This window comes from Bos taurus, chromosome 4, assembly GCF_002263795.3.
Source record: "Bos taurus isolate L1 Dominette 01449 registration number 42190680 breed Hereford chromosome 4, ARS-UCD2.0, whole genome shotgun sequence".
NCBI classification, from domain to species: Eukaryota; Metazoa; Chordata; class Mammalia; order Artiodactyla; family Bovidae; genus Bos; species Bos taurus.
The window spans coordinates 85,851,822-85,872,109 of NC_037331.1; the positions used below are offsets into that span (position 1 = coordinate 85,851,822).

General features: G+C 39.2%; 1 protein-coding gene across 2 annotated transcripts in view; it reads right to left on the reverse strand.

Annotated features, from left to right (window-relative positions):
- Positions 1–11,971: 11,971 nt before the first annotated feature.
- The window catches only part of FAM3C (FAM3 metabolism regulating signaling molecule C), a 54,291-nt gene continuing 45,974 nt past the window's right edge, over positions 11,972–20,288 (reverse strand). The window contains 3 exon segments of one of the 2 annotated variants that reach the window (NM_001099147.1): positions 11,972–14,432; positions 15,029–15,155; positions 19,648–19,732. In NM_001099147.1, the coding sequence (NP_001092617.1) occupies positions 14,343–14,432; positions 15,029–15,155; positions 19,648–19,732 (302 nt within the window). In that variant the 3' untranslated portion in view covers positions 11,972–14,342. 2 annotated transcript variants of the gene reach the window in all.

Below are 20,288 nucleotides of genomic sequence, written 5' to 3' on the forward strand. Positions count from 1 at the left end.
ACAGCCTAGTTTTGGTCTATTTCCTTCTCAGTCCCAATCATAGTACAGGTAGCATCATGGTGCTCTTGAAATAAATACGTGTTCTGGGACCCAAACAGTTCTATCCAGTCTAAGCTGCTGTGCCTGCACTGTTTCTTGTGTGCATGCTAAGCTACTTCAGCTGTTTTGGACTCTTTGTGCCCTACAGACTGTAGCCTGCTAGGCTTCTCTGTCTGTGGGATTCTCCAGGCAAGAATTCTGGAGTAGTTTGCCATGTCCTCCTCCAGGGATCTTCTCCACCCTCCTCTTTTACATCTCCTGCATTGGCTGGCAGCTTCTTTACCACTAGCACCAACTTGGGCTCCTTATATTGCAGGTAACAAAAAAAGCACCCCCCCCCCAAAAAAAAAAGCAACCCAGACTGACAAACATTAAAGGAAATACACTGATTCAGTGACTGGAAAGTATAGAGATGTGATTGATTCAGGTTAAGTTTGATCCAAAAGTTTGAACATTGCCAGGGCTCAGATCTCTTCATCTCCAGCCTAGAGAAGCTGGCTTCTACTGCAGGCTCTGCAGGGTTCTGTGCCAACCAGCCAAACCCTACTCTCAGCAGCTTCAGGCTCTTTTCTCAACAATATGGCTGTCACAGGTCCTTCCAGACATAACACTCTCTTGGGGCTTCCCTGATGGCTCAGCGGTCAAGAAACCCCCTTGCAATTCAGCAGACACAAGAGGTGCTGGTTCACAACCTCTGTGGGGAGTATCTCCTTGAGGAGGAAATGGCAACAGCTCCTGTATTCTTGTTAGAAAAAAAATCCCATGGACAGAGAAGACTGGCAGGCTACAGTCCATTCACTGGCAAAAGGTCAGACAACTGAGCATTGGCACAGGCATGTTGCCATTCTAAGGAAAGAGAGGTTCTTTTTTCGTTGCTCCAGCACAAGAGAGAAGGAAAGCTTATTTCCCAGAATGTCCATCAAAAGTCATCATTGACTTTGATTGGTTGCTGTGCCTATCTCTGAGCCAATCAGAATGGTCAATGGGAATTGGGTTTTGATGATAAATACACTGATCATATTAAAGCAATCAAGACCCATGCTGGGAAATGGCTGTGGGGTTCATTCCAACTAAACCCACACAGTTTGAGAATAGGAAAGGGATGACTCCACAGAGAAAACCCAGGGTGTATATTACCATAAAGTGTCCTCTATGCCCAGATTCTCTCTCAGTTCTAGTCATGTGTTTAGGAAACATTTTAATTTTCTGAAGTATAGTCAGTACTGATGTGTTTGGTTTTACTTCAGATGTGGAACCAGATAAGCTTTCCATCAAAATATTTGTTTATAGTCAATTTGGTGAGCTGCTGATACTTTTTACATCACCTTCCAAATTCCTCATCAAGTACTGAGAATTAAACCTACCATTTGGAGCCAGTTAGTGATTGAGAACACTATAATCCACTTAGCTGACTTGAGGAAAGAAAAATTCAAATCATATCTCCAGGAACCATGTATATTCTACAAAACAAGACTTTCTTAAGGGAAGTTGGCCAAGATGCCTTATTTTTTTTTAATTTCAGTTTCAGTGTAGACCAGATGTAATAATTCGTAACATCTCTTGGAGTAGAATAATAAGGTAAACTGAGAAGGACAGATGGGTGGTCCAGCACGAAAGGAGAAACCGTGGCACACCAAGGACTCAATTCTTTTGAAAAAGAAAATATTAGTAAACACTTAGATGGCACTTACTATGTACCAGATATTGTTCAAAATAAATCGTATATATTAAGACATTTGAGCCTCATGATAACCTCATAAAATAGGTACCCCTCTTATAGTCCTCACTTTACAGAAACAGACATCGTAGTGGTGAGGTAAGTAGCTGGCCCAGGTCACACAGAACAGGCTGGCTTCAGAGACTGTTTCCTTAACCATCATATCATTATGGTGCCTCTCACAGCAACAAAATAGTCAGTACAGAGTTTACAGTGTATCATTTAAAGAGTTTGGGGATTTGTAAATATAATGACAATTACAGGATGTTCCTCCCTGGTTTGATTATATAAACTTGGTTGAGAAGCTGGAGAGAAGTGATGGGAGAATTGAGTTCTTAGAATTCACCATGAAATGTAATTAAAATACACTGCCTCTTGATTTCTAAGCTCTAAGTGATTTAAACTTCCCTCTAGTTAGATCCTAGTGTGGCTAACAGTTGGATTATGCTTCAAGAGCCTAACAATCATTCCAAAGGAAATGACTAGGGGTGAAGATCAAACTAATTTAGTGTGACATTAAATAAATACATGCATCCTTTTCATTGTTGTGCTTACAGCCAATTGTTATATAAGGTGCTATGTTTTAATAGACAGATGAAATTTACTGTTGGTAATGGCTTACATGCACATCCAAAGAAAAACCACTAGAGATGGTTTGCATGATTAAAATCCCTTGAAACAAAATCATGCCAGAAAAAGCAGCCTTGCCCACTGGTTGTAAAGGGAGAGTAATAATAAATGTGGACAAAGTCAACACAAGGTCTTACATATGACTTTTAAATTTACAGAAAAAGTGAAAGGATCTGATTTGTGTATGAGAATTGGAAGAGCAGGGAGAAAGGGAGAAATAGGGCTGCCTGTTTCCTTCTGTTAAAATACCATTCTGAACCCTTGGGTGATTCAGTTTCAAAGAGACTAAGAAGCTTTTTCTTCTGCGTGTCAGCAACAAATAGCTGTCCATGATCATGGCCCATATCCACCTGGCCATGTTTAACGAAGAAAGAGGCAGGGTGGCTCCTGATAGCCCCTAATTAGTCTTTGATAAAAGAAGAACGGGCTTCCCGGGTGGTGCTAGTTGTAAAGAATCCACCCGCCAATGCAGGAGTTGTAAGAGACTCGGGTTCGATTCCTGGGTTGGGACGATCCCCTGGAGGAGGGAATGGCAACCCACTCCAGTATTGTTCCCTGTAGAATCCCATGGACAGGGATTCTCTAAGCTTGGCGAGCTATAGTCCTTAAGGTCGCAAAGAGTCAGACACTACTGAAGTGACTTAGCATGCTTGAACGTAAAAGGGGAATATCACTAAATTTAACTGCATATTTAAACATAACTTCATGTCTTCATAAGCCAAAGAAAGATATAAATAAACAAAATGTACGTCAGTAATTACCTTTTTATTTCTAGTACATCTACACTTTGCTTTTTAAAAATCTTTAAAAATTTTTGTCAGTTGTATTGTTTTTATAATTTCTCCAGCTTTATTGAGACACAATTGACAAACAATTTTGGGTAAGTTTAAAGTTCTATCCATTTCAATTGTTTGATATCAAACTTTCTGGCACACAATACATTTACACATTTATGCTCTTCACAAGGCTCCATGCAAGCCAGACAAGAAGTAGCATATGGCATAGTAGCAAAAGGGGGGACTGAAAAAGTGAATGTGATAAATCCTCTTTCACATTTCTGATACGTAATAGACATAGGTTTAACACTTTTACAAGCTGAAAGATAAATTTATAAGAAAAAATTCTCCCCTCTGCTAGTTTGAGCACTTTTGCTTCCCCCAAATGCCAAATTTATCATTCCTTGAGATACTACATCTAAAATTCATTAAATACAAGAACTACTGTCTCAAAATTTCAATTGTCGCAAAGGCCTGTAACCATGCCTGTGACCCACTCTCCCAGGGCTCAAGAACTACAGGGAAATGTCTCCAGGGTATTTTCATAATGGGGTTTGTTTTTCTTCATAATGAGATTTTAACACTTCTTTGCAAGGTGTTAACAGTTCCACAAGAAGTGGCTTTCAATTCCATTCCCAGGCCAAAGGTTTCTATAGGAGTCAGGTATCAGCTCATTTACTGATCTTAAATCTCAGGTCCTTACACTTGAGGGAGAATAGAATCTGGAAAAGGTGCACTCCCCTCGGTCAAGGGGACACAGGCTAATTCCTCACACATCAGGAAATCCTCACTTGTCAGCTCTTAACTACAACCCTCCGGGTACAATTTCCCCATGCCTGAATATATTTCTAACTACTCCTCAGCATCATTTGCTTTCTGCTCCGAACTTGACCTGGAGACATTTTCTTTGAAATCCATTCTGTTCTTGTCGAATGAAGCACACACTCCTTTTAGAATCAAGTTCCCACTACATGGGGGTACGCAGAAACCAGTTTCCAGGTGGCCATCTCATTCCACTGGTGATGCAGAGGGCTAAGACCAGCAGGGAATTCCTGGCCCCAGCTAGTTGATTTGAAGAGGTGACATCTAAGCAATAGCAACAGCACTTGTATGGTAGGTAGACAAGCAGGGCTGGGTTTGAACACACGATGCATGGCTGAAAATGTGTTTGAAAGTCAAATGAGTAAATTTCAAACAACAGACTTGTGAGGAAAGTGTTGATCCCAGAAATCAAAAAAAAAAAAAAAAAAGGTTTCAAAGTTCCCATTCAAGATTCCTCTCTTGTCCAGGAACTGCTGTGTGTGCTAAGAACCTTCACAAGAAGCCAGTGCTGGGGTCAAGGGGGTCTGCCAGGTCTCAGCATCTCCTCTGACCTGATCACAGTCCCAGGAGATGAGTGGAGTGTTTGAAGGTTTTTGTGTCTCCCATCCTGGAGCTTCAGCAGACTGTCCTCTAAGACTCAGCTGCTGCCACAGGAAGGAATCAGAAAACATGCCTTGCTTCTGGTTGAAGTCACATAATTTCACATATTCATGGGGGCCAGCATGTGGAACTATATCATGCGATCATCTGAAAGCTAGTTGCATGGAAATACACAAAAGCTTGAGTTCTGCCTATGAAAGGGAGTTTGGTGTCAGTGTGGGTAGAGTGGAAATGAAAGTGTTAGTTGCTCAGTTGTGTCCAACTCTTTGAGAGCCCATGGACTGTGGCCCACCAGACTCTTCTGTCCATGGAATTCTCCAAGCAAGAATTCTGGAGTGGGTAGCCATTCCTTTCTCTGGGGGAACTTTCCCAATTCAGGGATAGAACCCAGGTCTCCTGCATTGCAGAGAAATTCTTTACCATCTGGGCCACCAGGGAAGCCCTAGAGTAGAAGAGTAGGTAGTATATAGTCAGGAGCTTGGAGGTCAAGGAGAACCTCAGGTGAAGAGCTGTGTCCTGTCTGATGATCCTGTTATCCTAGTCATTTAACAGTTCCCGTCTGGCTTGGTGTCTTGGTCTGTACAGGCTGCTGTAACAAAACACCACTAACTGGGTGGCTAATACATAGCACGTGTATTTCTTACAGTTCTGGAGACTGGGGAGTCTAAGATCAAGGTGACAACAGATTCCGTGTCTGGAAATGGCTATGTCCTGGCCCACAGGTGACCACCTCCTCAATGTATCTTCATATGGCACAGAAGCCCAGCCAAGGAACTCTCCGGGATCTGTTTTATAAAGACAATAATCCCATTTGTTAGGGTTCGACCCTTATGATTTAGTTCAGTTCAGTCGCTCAGTCGTGTCCAGCTCTTTGCCACCCCATAAATCGCAGCACGCCAGGCCTCCCTGTCCATCACCGACTCCCAGAGTTTACTCAAACTCATGTCAATCGAGTCGGTGATGCCATCCAGCCATCTCATTCTCTGTCGTCCCCTTCTCCTCCTGCCCCCAATCCCTCCCAGCATCAGAGTCTTTTCCAATGAGACAACTCCTCGCATGAGGTAGCCAAAATACTGGAGTTTCAGCTTTAGCATCAGTCCTTCCAAAGAACACCCAGGACTGATCTCCTTTAAAATGAACTGGTTGGATCTCCTTGCAGTCCAAGGGACTCTCAAGAGTCTTCTCCAACACCACAGTTTAAAAACATCAGTTCTTCGGCCCTCAGCCTTCTTCACAGTCCAACTCTCACATCCATACATGACCTCAGGAAAAACCATAGCCTTGATTAGACGGGCCTTTGTTGGCAAAGTAATGTCTCTGCTTTTCAACATGCTATCTAGGTTGGTCATAACTTTCCTGCCAAGGAGTAAGCGTCTTTTAATTTCATGGCTGCAGTCACCATCTTGCAGTGATTTTGGAGCCCCCCAAAATAAACTCTGACACTGTTTCCACTGTTTCCCCATCTATTTCCCATGAAGTGATGGGACTGGATGCCATGATCTTCGTTTTCTGAATGTTGAGCTTTAAGCCAACTTTTTCGCTCTCCTCTTTCACTTTCATCAAGAGGCTTTTTAGTTCCTCTTCACTTTCTGCCATAAGGGTGGTGTCATCTGCATATCTGAGGTTATTGATATTTCTCCCAGCAATCTTGATTCCAGCTTGTGCTTCTTCCAGCCCAGCGTTTCTCATGATGTACTCTGCATAGAAGTTAAATAAGCAGGGTGACAATATACAGCTTTGACGCACTCCTTTCCTATTTGGAACCAGTCTGTTGTTCCATGTCCAGGTCTAACTGTTGCTTCCTGACCTGCATATAGGTTTCTCAAGAGGCAGGTCAGGTGGTCTGGTATTCCCATCTCTTTCAGAATTTTCCACAGTTGATTGTGATCCACACAGTCAAAGGCTTTGGCATAGTCAATAAAGCAGAAATTGATGTTTTTCTGGAACTCTCTTGCTCTTTCGATGATCCAGCAGATGTTGGTGATTTGATCTCTGGTTCCTCTGCCTTTTCTAAAACCAGCTTGAACATCTGGAAGTTCACGTTTCACATATTGCTGAAGCCTGGCTTGGAGAATTTTGAGCATTACTTTAGTAGTGTGTGAGATGAGTGCAATTGTGTGGTAGTTTGAGCATTCTTTGGCATTGCCTTTCTTTGGGATTGGAATGAAAACTGACCTTTCCCAGTCCTGTGGCCACTGCTGAGTTTTCCAAATTTGCTGGCATATTGAGCGTGGCACTTTCACAACATCATCTCTCAGGATTTGAAATAGCTCAACTGGAATTCCATCACTAGCTAGTGATGGATTGGGTTGGAAAAAAAAAAAGAGGCGGACTTAACTTTCCTCTATGGCTAAAACATGACTAGCATGTAAAGGACAGGGTCAACAACAGAAACCCTAGCAGCTTCATTTAAAGTATCACCGACTCTTTGCAACCCCATGGACTGCAGCACGCCAGGCTTCCCTGTCCATCACCAACTCCCAGAGCTTGCTCAAACTCATATCCATTGAGTCAGTGATGCCATCCAAGCCATCCAACCATCTCATCCTCTGTCATCCCTTTCTCCTCCTGCCCTCAATTTTTCCCAGCATCAGGGTCTTTTCCAATCAGTCGGATCTTTGCATCAGGTGGCCAAAGGATTGGAGTTTCAGCTTCAGCATCAGTCCTTCCAATGAATATTCAGGACTGATTTCCTTTAGGATTGAGTGGTTGGCTCTTCTTGCAGTCCAGGGGAATCTCAAGAGTCTTCTCCAACACCACAGTTCTAAAGCATCGATGCTGTGGCGCTCAGCCTTCTTTGCAGTCCACCTCTCACATCCATACATGTCTACTAGAAAAGCCATAGCCTTGACTAGACGGACCTTTGTTGGCAAAGTAATGTCTCTGCTTTTTAATGTGCTTTCTAGGTGTGTCATAACTTTTCTTCCAAGGAGCAAGCATCTTTTAATTTCATGGTTGTGGTCACAGTATGGGCTGATTATATGGAAACTAGGAGCTTACAGTAAAGGGAATATCTTTTGCCAATTGAGTTTCAACTTATTCTTTCAATAGTTGATGCACTCCAGTGACAGGCATGATTTCTATAGAGCTGAGCAGTGAGCTCAGCAATGGCAGCTCGCTGTACCTGTGAAGTAGCTGTATGTCTTGGCTGTGTTGTTTGCTTATAAACTACCTGTGGAACAAACCCCAGAGAAACCTCTCTTTTGTTTCTAAATGAAGGGCTGGATGTGAGAGTTGGACTGTGAAGAAAGCTGAGTGCTGAAGAATTGATGCTTTTGAACTGTGGTGTTGGAGAAGACTCTTGAGAGTCCCTTGGACTGCAAGGAGATCCAAACAGTCCATTCTAAAGGAGATTGGTCCTGGGTGTTATTTGGAAGGAATGATGCTAAAGCTGAAACTCCAGTACTTTGGCCACCTCAAGCGAAGAGTTGACTCATTGGAAAAGACTCTGTGCTGGGAGGGATCGGAGGCAGGAGGAGAAGGGGACGACGGAGGATGAGATGGCTGGATGGCATCACCAACTCGATGGACGTGAGTCTGAGTGAACTCCAGGAGTTTGTGATGGACAGGGAGGCCTGGCATGCTGTAGTTCATGGGGTGGCAAAGAGCTGGACACGACTGAGGGACTGAACTGAAACTGAAGTGATGGGCTAGCAATTCCTACTCCTTTCTGAGCACTCCTAGAATCTGAGACATTGTGATGTTGAAAGTGTGTCCTTAATTCAGCAGCCCTTGGTACTCTAACCCTCCCTGGATGGGGGAAGGCTCTGGGGCAGGATGACAGATCTGCCTGCCAATGCAAGAGATGTGGGTTCGATCCCTGGGTCGGGAAGATCTACTGGAGAAGGAAATGGCAACCCACTCCAGTATCTTGAGCCTGGTGGACTACAGTCCATGGGGTCACAAGAGTCGGACATGACTTAGTGACTAAACCACAAGAACCCTTGATTTTACTGGAACCTCAAGAAAGGAGATGGGGGCAGGGAGAGGAACAATAGGAGAGGCTGAGGCCAGGTTAAATTGAGGGAGCTTTCCAACTGAATGCTCTATGACAATCTAGAGGGGTGGGATGGGGTGGGAGATGGGAGGGAGGTTCAAGAGGGAGGGGATATATGTGTACCTACTCATGTTGACATACAGCAGAAACCAATATTGTAAAGCAATTTTTTTTTTCATTCCTTTTTAAAAGTATTTTTCCCCATCCTCAACCCCCCTCCCACCTCCCTTCCCATCCCATCCCTCAGGGTCATCCCAGTGCACTGGCCCTGAGCACCCTGTCTCATGCACTGAACCTGGAATGGTGATCTATTTCACATATGATAATATACATGTTTCAGTGCTATTCTCCCAAATCATCCCACTCTCGCCTTCTCCCAGAGTCTAAAAGTCTGTTCTTTACATCTGTGTCTCTTTTGCTGTCTCGCATATAGGGTCATCATTACCATCTTTCTAAATTTCATATATATGCATTAATATACTGTATTGGTGTTTTCCTTTTTGATTTACTTTGCACTGAATAATAAGCTCCAGTTTCATCCACCTCATTAGAACTGATTCAAATGCATTCTTTTTAATAGCTGAGTAATATTCCATTGTGTATATGTACCATTGCTTTCTTATCCATTCATCTGCCAATGGGCATTTAGGTTGCTTCTATGTCCTGGCTATTGTAAACAGTGCTGCAATGAACATTGGGGTACACGTGTCTCTTTCAATTCTGGTTTCCTTGGTGTGTATGCCCAGCAGTGGGATTGCTGGGTCATAAATCAGATCAGATCAGATCAGTCACTCAGTCGTGTCCGACTATTTGCGACCCCATGAATTGCAGCATGCCAGGACTCCCTGTCCATCACCAACTCCCGGAGTTCACTCAGACTCACGTCCATCGAGTCAGTGATACCATCCAGCCATCTCATCCTCTGTCGTCCCCTTCTCCTCTTGCCCCCAATCCCTCCCAGCATCAGAGTCTTTTCCAATGAGTCAACTCTTCGCATGAGGTGGCCAAAGTACTGGAGTTTTAGCTTTAGCATCATTCCTTCCAAAGAAATCCCAGGGTTGATCTCCTTCAGAATGGACTGGATGGATCTCCTTGCAGTCCAAGGGACTCTCAAGAGTCTTCTCCAACACCACAGTTCAAAAGCATCAATTCTTCGGAAAGCATCAATTTTCTGTGGAAAATTCTGAAAGAGATGGGAATACCAGAACACCTGATCTGCCTTTTGAGAAATTTGTATGCAGGTCAGGAAGCAACAGTTAGAACTGGACATGGAACAACAAACTGGTTCCAAATACGAAAAGGAGTTCATCAAGGCTGTATATTGTCACCCTGTTTATTTAACTTATATGCAGAATACATCATGAGAAACGCTAGACTGGAAGAAACACAAGCTGGAATCAAGATTGCCGGGAGAAATATCAATAACCTCAGATATGCAGATGACACCACACTCATGGCAGAAAGTGAAGAGGAACTAAAAAGCCTCTTGATGAAAGTGAAAGCGGAGAGTGAAAAAGTTGGCTTAAAGCTCAACATTCAGAAAACGAAGACCATGGCATCCGGTCCCATCACTTCATGGGAAATAGATGGGGAAACAGTGGAAACAGTGTCAGACTTTATTTTGGGGGGCTCCAAAATCACTACAGATGGTGACTGCAGCCATGAAATTAAAAGACGCTTACTCCTTGGAAGGAAAGTTATGACCAACCTAGATAGCATATTGGAAAGCAGAGACATTACTTTGCCAACAAAGGTTCATCTAGTCAAGGCTATGATTTTTCCTGTGGTCATGTATGGATGTGAGAGTTGGACTGTGAAGAAGGCTGAGCGCTGGGTCATATGGCAGTTCTATTTCCAGTTTGTAAAGGAATCTCCACACTGTTCTCCATAGTGGCTGTACTAGTTTGCATTCCCACCAACAGTGTAAGATGGTTCATTTTTCTCTGCACCCTCTCCAGCATTTATTTTTTGTAGACTTTTGGATAGCAGTCATTCTGACCAGTGTGAGATGGTCCTCATTGTGATTTTGATTTGCATTTCTCTGATAATGAGTGATGTTGAGCATCTTTTCATGTGTTTGTTAGCCATCTGGATGTGTTCTTTGGAGAAATGTCTGTTTAGTTCTTTGGCCCATTTTTTGATTGGGTCGCTTATTTTTCTGGAGTTGCTTGTATATTTTTGAGATTCTTTGTCAGTTGCTTCATTTGCTATTATTTTCTCCAATTCTGAAGGCTGTCTTTTCACCTTGCTTATAGTTTCCTTCATTGTGAAAAAGATTTTAAGTTTACTTAGGTCCCATTTATTTTTTTCTTTTATTTCCATTACTCTGGGAGGTGGGTCATGAGGATCCTGCTATGATTTATGTCAGAGAGTGTTTTGCCTATGTTTTCCTCTAGGAGTTTTATAGTTTCTGGTCTTACATTTAGATCTTTAATCCATTTTGAGTTTATATTTGTATATGGTGTTAGAAAGTGTTCTAGTTTCATTCTTTTACAAGTGGTTGACCAGTTTTCCCAGCACCACTTGTTAAACAGATTGTCTTTTCTCCATTGTATATTCGTGCTTCCTTTGTCAAAGATAAGGTGTCCATAGGTACTTGGATTTATCTCTGGGCTTTCTATTTTGTTCCATTGATCTATATTTCTGTCTTTGTGCCAGTACCACACTGTCTTGAAGACTGTTGCTTTGTAGTATAGCCTGAAGCCAGGCAGGTTGATTCCTCCAGTTCCATTCTTCTTTCTCAAGATTGCTTTGGCTATTCAAGGCTTTTTGTATTTTCCATACAAATTGTGAAATTACTTGTTCTAGTTCTCTGAAAGATACTGTTGGTAGCTTGATAGGGATTGCATTGAATCTATAGATTGCTTTGGGTAGTAAACTCATTTTCACTATATTGATTCTTCTGATCCATGAACAATGGTATGTTTCTCCATCTGTTTGTGTCATCTTTGATTTCTTTCATCAGTGGCAATTATTCTTCGATTAAAAATAAGTAAATTTAAAAAAAAAATCAAGGGAGTTTTGAGGGAAACAGAGATTAACTAGATACTGGCATGTAACAATCAAAAACCAGGTATGCAAAAGAAGAGTCACCCTGGGAAGGGACTTGCTGGGAATGCTTCTGAGTAATGCTTAAGAAAAAGTAAATTCTGGTACTTTATCCACTCCTCGTTTACATGCACTTATTGCTATAGAAGGCCCAACTGAAGAGGTTGAGTGGCAAATCTTTTTCCTGATCAACACAAGCAATTTTTCCCCTTTCACGTTCATTTTTAAAAATATTCTAAATGCATTTCTACTTTCAACTGCTTTCCTAACTGAACACGGCACATTTCTCATTCTTTCATTTAAAAATGGGGCGTGTCAACCAAATTGAATGAAACTATCATCTTTTTGGAGGGGTCAATTTATTTATAATATGTATAAACTAAGTATAAAGTGCATTTCAGGCTAAAGGCATTGAGCTTCATCTGGCAAAAAAAAATTACAAAATATCAGATAATTCATTTGCAAATGAACACAACACAGAAAGAACAATGATAAATTTTAATCAAAGTCAGGAATATAAAGATTCTGGCTCAATTTTTCTTCAGTTCCCCAGATAACACTTTTTTCCTACCGTCTTTACTGCATTTTAACAGGCATATCATAATAAACTTGTCTTGGACTGTATCTATGATTACAAATAAAAAATACACATCCATTAAGTCCTTAAACACCATTTAAAAGACCAAAGTGTCAATGCTAAGTTTCTGATTTTAATGAAAATTCTGAACACTAAATGAGCATTGTTGCATTTATAATGCTGATTTTTAAAAGCTATCTGAAAGTAAAATACAGTAAAATTATTGCTTTCAAAGTTATGTTGACATAAACCATACAAGACAGAATTGAAACGATAGCAAACTGCATGAAAGCAATTAAATAACCAATCTTTTGGCATTTTACACACCTCTAAAGTGATCATGTTAGTCCTTATCTTGAAACAGAAGTCTTGTCATCTAGATACTTAAATTCTATCCATATTAAGATATATCCTGAGGATATTAGTGTGTTTAACCACAGGAATGACTTAAATTTTGCATGTTAAGCAGGACAATAAAACCTCAATGTGAAGTTCTGTAGGTATATTACTTTGCCAGATAATACAAAAAAAAAAAAAAAAAATCACAAATGCAAAATCAAGAATATTTATTCTCATTACTTTAAAAAAAAAAGCAACACTTATTTCACAATCCCTGGAACTGTAAAATAGCTATTTTTTTAATTTACAGAATCACAGGAAGTATCTGAAATGTTAAAATACACATGCTGAAAGTGATTTACTGTATCAGCACCAAAAATCTGAAAAGTTTACAAAAATTGCTTAGATGTGTAAGGTGCATTGATTCATGAATTACATTCAGTTTGAGGGAAGAAACAGTACCCCAAAACTCATTGATATTTAATAACTTCCAACTCAGTTTATAGCAAAATAAAAAATACTGCTTTTAGTTTTTCTTTATGTAAGGCATCTAAAATTTAGATCCAAAATTGAAGTGCTGCCTTTTACTGTGAGTGGCAGTTTGTTGATTACATTTTTTATGTTCCAGTTTAAGATATTTCACACATAATATTTAATGCCCTAAAAATATTTTAAGAAACTTGAGTCATTTTTTGAACATCTGAAGCTAACAAAAAAGTTGGATTTCTTATATTTTTAGGTAGAATTGGGTATGAAGTCACTGTGTATCAAATAAAAGTATTTCTTAACTGTTAACAGTCCCAATCACTTCATTAAGACTTTTTTATTGATAAATAAATATGTTGTTATCTTTTCAGGCAAAAATTACTATCAGAAATCAGATGAAAGTAAATACAGAATCTTTGGGTTTACAATCTAAAATCATTGTGACATTAAAGTGCGCCTCTTTCCAAACCACTTGGCCAAGGCTGAGAACAATTAAATAAGGAAAACTTAGGCCAGTAAGGTTCTAACTGTACTAATATGCTGTCCTGAATGACCTACTAAGGCTGGGGAAGGGACCTGGCCAGATTCCTCAGCTCTGGGGAGTTGCCCCCTCCTGCCTCACTCTGAATAGCTTATGCAAAATCAAGTTATTCACACTGCTAACACAAAATCCATCAAGCTACAGTCCTGAATGCCATCTACATTTATATATTTACTTTGTACTGTGTACATTAAACAAAGAATTCTGTTGTGCTTTTCATGTATTTGATATGTTTTCTTATTTTATTTATAGGTTTCTTGGGAAGGGAAGAGAAAGACTAAGAAAAGAAATACAACAGGGGAGTCAGACTGTAAAGTAACATTATAGCCCAATATCTTTTTAATTTAAAAGATACTATCATCAGAAGGCAATATACATATATATATGTAAAAGAAAACAAAGTCTGCTCCCTAAAATCCATATCGTTCCATGATAGATTTTCACAGCGACTAGTATATATCAATATATTTTTCATATCTGTTCAGTTAGCCATTGGTATGCTTTTAGAATTAAAAGATGCCATTAGCATCATGGTCTGAAATTGTACCATTAGAGAGATGTGCTTGAAAATGGTTCAGTGATTTGCTCATTATGATGACTATTTACAAAGACAGCTATTTACGTTAGCAATAAATAATCCTGATATCAAAAGAGATAACGGACATGCACACACCGAGATGGCTGCATGCTCTTAAAATATTTACATGTAGTTTTTCTGGTAGGGCTTTCCCACTAACAGTGAAAGTGTGCTCCCTTCGGTTTTCTCCACGTCAGTCTTGCTTCTGGGGAATGCATCCTTCCATTTCCACAACTTCAGGCCATCCTTCATATTTATTTGTGTCCTTATTGTTCTTTATGTGCTGTTGGAACACAACCACAGTATAGTACTTTAGCAAACTGCATATCTGCAATAACATAATTAAGTATACTCATTTCAGTAACACTTCTATCAACATATAAATTAGTGTTCAAGATATTAAATGAGCAATGCTTGGGGTCTGGCATACAGTGGCAGACCTTCAAAGAGGAACTGAAAGAACAAAACACCACAGATGGTCTTTAAAGATCCTTTGTAAGTCAAATATAAGTTTACATTCTACTAAGTTCTAAAGTATATCTGTACTTCATTGATTCTAATATCAAAAGTTCAGCTAAAATTTTTAATAACCAACCTCCTAAAGGTCTTATGATACAAGTAATCATAGGCCAATGCATTGTCACATAGGAAAAAAATTTCATGTAGAATTTGACTTTTTTAAATTTTAAAATTAAAATAGTATCATGGTTATTTCAAATAACTGATTGCCAGGAACCTATGAAAAAATATGGAAATATATTATGGAAACATATTTAATGTCTGCTTTATCTAAGTTGCAAATAACTGGGATAGGAATACATAGTGAATGGTTTCACACAATTGCTGTTGCCCATTAATTATGAAGTCTGAGACACTAACCTGTTCAAAAGGGCTTTTTGTCTTAATGCCTTTTCCACCACAGAAGACCCAGTTGTCTCTGAAACCAAGATGAGTAATAGATGTACTCCCCAATTCAGCAATCAGCCGCCGGGCCTCATCATTGAGTCTTGAAGAAGAGAAAAAGAATGATACAGTAAACGTAGTGTACTGTATGTGGTCTAAGGAATACTGATACACTTACAATATTTAACATACAACCATGAAATAAATGAGAAAACCCTGGCTTAAATAAGAGAACATAAAAAAATAAATTTTATCAGAGTAACATTCCTACTATTTGAATTCTTTAATGATGAAAGTTATGAAATCTAGCAAATAAATTTCTAGCTTATGCTATTTAGAAGTACCTTTATTTGTGTCTTAATTTCACAACAACAGTTCATTTTCATTTACATTCCATCAAATAAAAATAGGAAACTGTCATTTTTTGTCAGTAGATACCTATTCAGGTTAATACAAGATCTTAAGTAGTCAACATCTTTGTAAAATTAAAAATCACTTTGAATCTCCACTAAACTCTTTGTAAATTACATTTGAGTAGAATTAAGGTAAGTGCTAATAGAAATCTGGATGTTTCTAATACTAGGTTTACTTATATCTACTTCATAACAGTAATTTTTGCCTGAAGAGATAATAACACATTTATCAATAGGAAAGTCCTGATTACTGATTGGGATTGATAACATTTAAAAAATAATTTTATTTGACATACAGTGAGTTTATACTCAATTCTACAGGCAAATATAAGAGACCTGACTTTTTCTGTTAACTTCAAATGTTTGCAAAATGACTCAAGTTTTTCAAATATTTTTAGGGCATTAAATATTTTATGTGAAGTATCTGAAACTGGCAAGGCAGTTCTCATGTAACTAACCTGAAGATAAACAGGATACTTTATGTTAAAAAAAAAAAGCTTCATGAACAGGACAGAGCTACATATGTCATTAGCCCTTCACAATTAGTCACATCCAGGGGGCAGTGAAGCTGTTTTAACCACAGCTTGGGCACTGCTGCCCTCCTTGGAAAGGTCATAAGAATCGGTGAGAAAATCAGGGGCAGACCTGGAATACTTAGTCTTTCAGATTCATAACTATATCAAGTGATGCATTTATAACCAAGGGAAATCAAAATAAATGAAATGGCTGTGCAAAAGGACCAGTGAAGTCTCAGCTTCTGAAGATTCTGACACCTTCACACACAACTACACGTACTTGCGTCTGGCTTTCTCCCCAAAGTGGGTCTGTAGCTGTGTTTCTTGTAATCGTCCTTACATGAATTGCTATCACTTTCATTCATCTGCCTATTTGGTAAGCAATTTCTGTAGTAGATGGACATCCCCTGAAAGTATTGTCTGAACTGTTTTCTTGCTTCTGAACAGTGTTAGTATGTCATGGATCTGCAGACTATTACATTCCACTCTTTAGTTTATTCAAATGTTCTACTGCTGGCCCCTTAATTAGAACTTTTTACTGGTATCAGCACTAGTAGTGAATTTTGCTGCTTTATCTAGAATAAATGGTGCAGAACAGAGGTCGTGCTTACTAGGGCAGCCTAGTGACAACCTCCTGGAGGAAGGCCTACCGGCTTCAGTCAGTTACATCTCAGAAAAATCACAAATTGCACCTCAGGGTGCAGGCTTCAGGGCTGCTTGTAAATAGCTGAATGTTAGGTTCACAAATGCCAAGAGATTGCTTCATACACAAAAAATGCCTTCATAGTAGGTGGTTATCCAAATGCAGGCCTGGCCCCCTGCCAGAAGTACATGCAATTTTTTCTTATCTAAAAAACTTTACAATTAAGAAATATAATGAAGGACAGTCATTTTTCCTTCTGCATTTCCAAATTATAGAAGTTGTTGTTTTGATCTGCATGAATAAACTAACCAATCTAGCAGCAACATGAAACTGAGCTTTCCATTTTGATTCTGCTCATCTTTCCTTACTTTCCCTTGAGAATACCCTGAGGTCCTAAGCAGAAAAGGATTACTACAGCAGGGCTTAGAAAGGCCTAAGAGTAAGACTGGTCCTTGGCTGGCTCTGGAAGCTTGGATTTGGGAAGGCTCCCCCATTCCCATAACTGATCAGAATGGCTCTCATGTGTCTAAACTGTGCAAACAAAGTAGTTTATACGAAACACCTACTTTCTGGCTGGGAATCTGGAATTTGGGGATGCATAAGGCAGATGGTGCCTCATGACCAGCTCCCAGTAAAAACCCTGGGCCGTGAGCTCTAATAAGCTTCCCTGGTGGACAGCACATCCCAGTGTTGTCACAATCTCTTGCTAGAGGAATTAAGCATGTTCTGTGTCACTCCGCTTGGGAGAAGACTCTTGGAAACTCAGGCCTGGTGCCCTGGTTCCCTCCAGACTCTGCTCTGAACTAGCTGCCCTTCGCGGATTCTGCTTTGCATCTTTTTGCTGTAACAAATCGTAGCCCTGAGTGAGCAGGTCTATAAGCAGAGTCCTGAATTCCTCCCAGTGAATAACCAAACCTGGGGGTGGGCTTGGGCACCCATGCCATATGTCCCTGTGTCTAGCTAACTACAAGTTTATAACAAGACAACTTCCTCAACAATTTCTGAGCTTTTCTAATCTGCTTATGTAGAATTTTATTATTCCTTTTTGCTATCTTCTATGTAACTAAATAAAAGATGATTTCATGGTTCAAAGAAATGTTGAAAACCATGCAACACAGTCAATATTTTGAGTGCTTGATATAGCAGATGTCAAAATATCCCATTTCTTTAAAAGGCAGTGCAGTGTAACTAATACATTTATACACAGCATTAATTCTGGAGATATATAACTGACCCTGGAACAATCTGGGTTTGAACTGCCAGAGTCCATGTCTATCCCATGATGGGTTCAAATTAAGAAAAGGAGTGTGCAAAAATACAAGGCAAACCATGTTACTAATGACAACACTTTTAATACTACTACCAGGAAGACCTGAGTGCTCAAAATGAGATGAGGTTCATAAAACTACTAAAGGCCACAGAGAGAAATTTTGCTGCCAAGTATAAATAATGAGGGGATCCACTGTTTCAGGAGAATGATAGGGTATCGAGATCAAAACACAACTGTCTTTTCCAAGGAGGCAAACACTCTTTGATCAACATAAAAAGGGAAAAGTGGCTCAGGAATGTTCATAGTAAGTACTTCAAATTTAAGCCTCGAGGCCCACACGTGACACACTTAATTTCTTAAGGAACTTGTTAATATAATCTTCAAGGTAATGTCAGTTATTTTAGAAGCATCATGGAAAGTGAAGACGTTAAGACGTTAAAAGTTAAATATTTCAGTTTTTAAAAAAAACAAGGGAATTTTTAAAAACAATAATTCAATAAAACTAAATCTAACTCCTAGCAAAATTTTAGAATGGATTACAAGAAGGAGATCCTGTGAGTATTAAAGAAAGAATAAGAAAAAAAAGAGAAAGAGTAGTAGGAAGGGGGCTAGATTAATAAAGCCATGTAAACATCATCTCATACTTTCAGCTTTATACGCAGTTTTGGGGCAGTAAGCCAGGGTATTATAATTAGCATTATCCATGAATTTCAAGAAGGCATCTGACAGTCTCAGAAAATTAAATAATTAAACAGCAACTGGACAGTATGCCTATTAGAGTACATTGGAAACTAAAAAGTAGTTTCTGCAGCTGGCTAATAGATGAATCCCTCAGAAGTGGTCTCCAGTTGGTGGCACACTGCCTGTAGTAAACATGTTTATCATTGATGACTTAGATTTAGAAATCTGAATGACTCTGGAGAGAGTACAAAGCCTAGACAATGGAAATCTCATAGGACAAATGTCAGCATCAAGACCAAGTGGGCCAATAACAGCAAAATTAAATTTAACAAGGATATATGAATATAAAGTCTTCATTCACATTAAACAAAACCAAGTTCTGAATGGGGAGAAGGACCTGACTTGTCAGTGATTTAAAAAAAAAAAAACGAAAAAAAAAACCTCTGAGATCAAATGAAGAGATCTGAGACTTTAAGTTGACGAACACTGTGACATGACTGCCTAAAGAACATGAATGCATCACTAGTCTTCATGAACATTAACCGTAATTTCTCAAACATGGTGAGTGAGCACCTCCTCTGTACCCTGTACTGGCCAGACCACTTCGGGAACACTATGGCCAACTTGGGGCTTCATTTTAAGAGGGACAATGATCACCTAGAGAATGCCCAAGAAATGCAACCAGGAGGGTAAAATGACCTAGAAACTTAACATGATAAAAGATTAGAAGAGCCACTACAGTTTTAAAGGACTGGGGTTTCACAGGACAGACACACTTTGGGAAATGCCATAAGAAAATGGTACTAAAGAATATTATTGTCAGAGAAAACAATTTACAGTTGTTAAAAACAGAACATAAAAGAATATAGCAAACTTTATGTGCAATGTGACTCTAATTTCGCAATCATAGATGAATGATAATTACACAGAAAGTAAAATTTTTAAAAGTTAACAGTGTTTATCTGAAAGTTGGATTACTTGACTGTTTATAAATTTTTTCGTTGAAAATGTTTTGCTTATGTTATTATAAATTATAGATCTGCAAAGTTGCATATATTTTGAAATTTACATACTTGGTTGCTCCATCATCATATGTTCCCATTAAGACTATTGTTCCATCTTGTATGGCCTTCAGAAACTCAATAAATGGGGCCACATCTGAAAAAAAACAGAAAGGGTTAAGTGTTTTTGTTTTTTTTTTTTTAATGACTAACCATCATGATAATCTCTTAGAACTTAACAGTACAAAAAATGAAGTGTTTGTAAATTGATAATTTCTAATGTAGAGAAACCAAAAGAGAAACAAATCTTATGAACAGGATAAAAATTAAGTTTCATATAAACTTAAAATTTCCCAATTCTGATTCACCCTGTGTGTGTTTCAAACTGATACTCCAGGGGCTAAATGAAAAATCCATAGCATATTAAAGTATGACATGATTTCAAGTAAGAAGTTTAGGAGACAGGAGAAAGGTTCATGGACTCCCTGAGTATATGTAAAGTTGTTTGCACAGATACTTTTCTAAAAAAGAGAACTTTTATTTACTGCACAAAAGGATCTGTAATTTTAAAAAAATAATATAAATATGTACACAGCTGACCCTTGAACAACAGGGGTTTGAGCTCAGGAGTCCACTTATACACAGATTTGTTTTCAATAAATCCTACAGTACCATGTGATCCTCATTTAGTTGAATCCGAGGATGCAGAATTG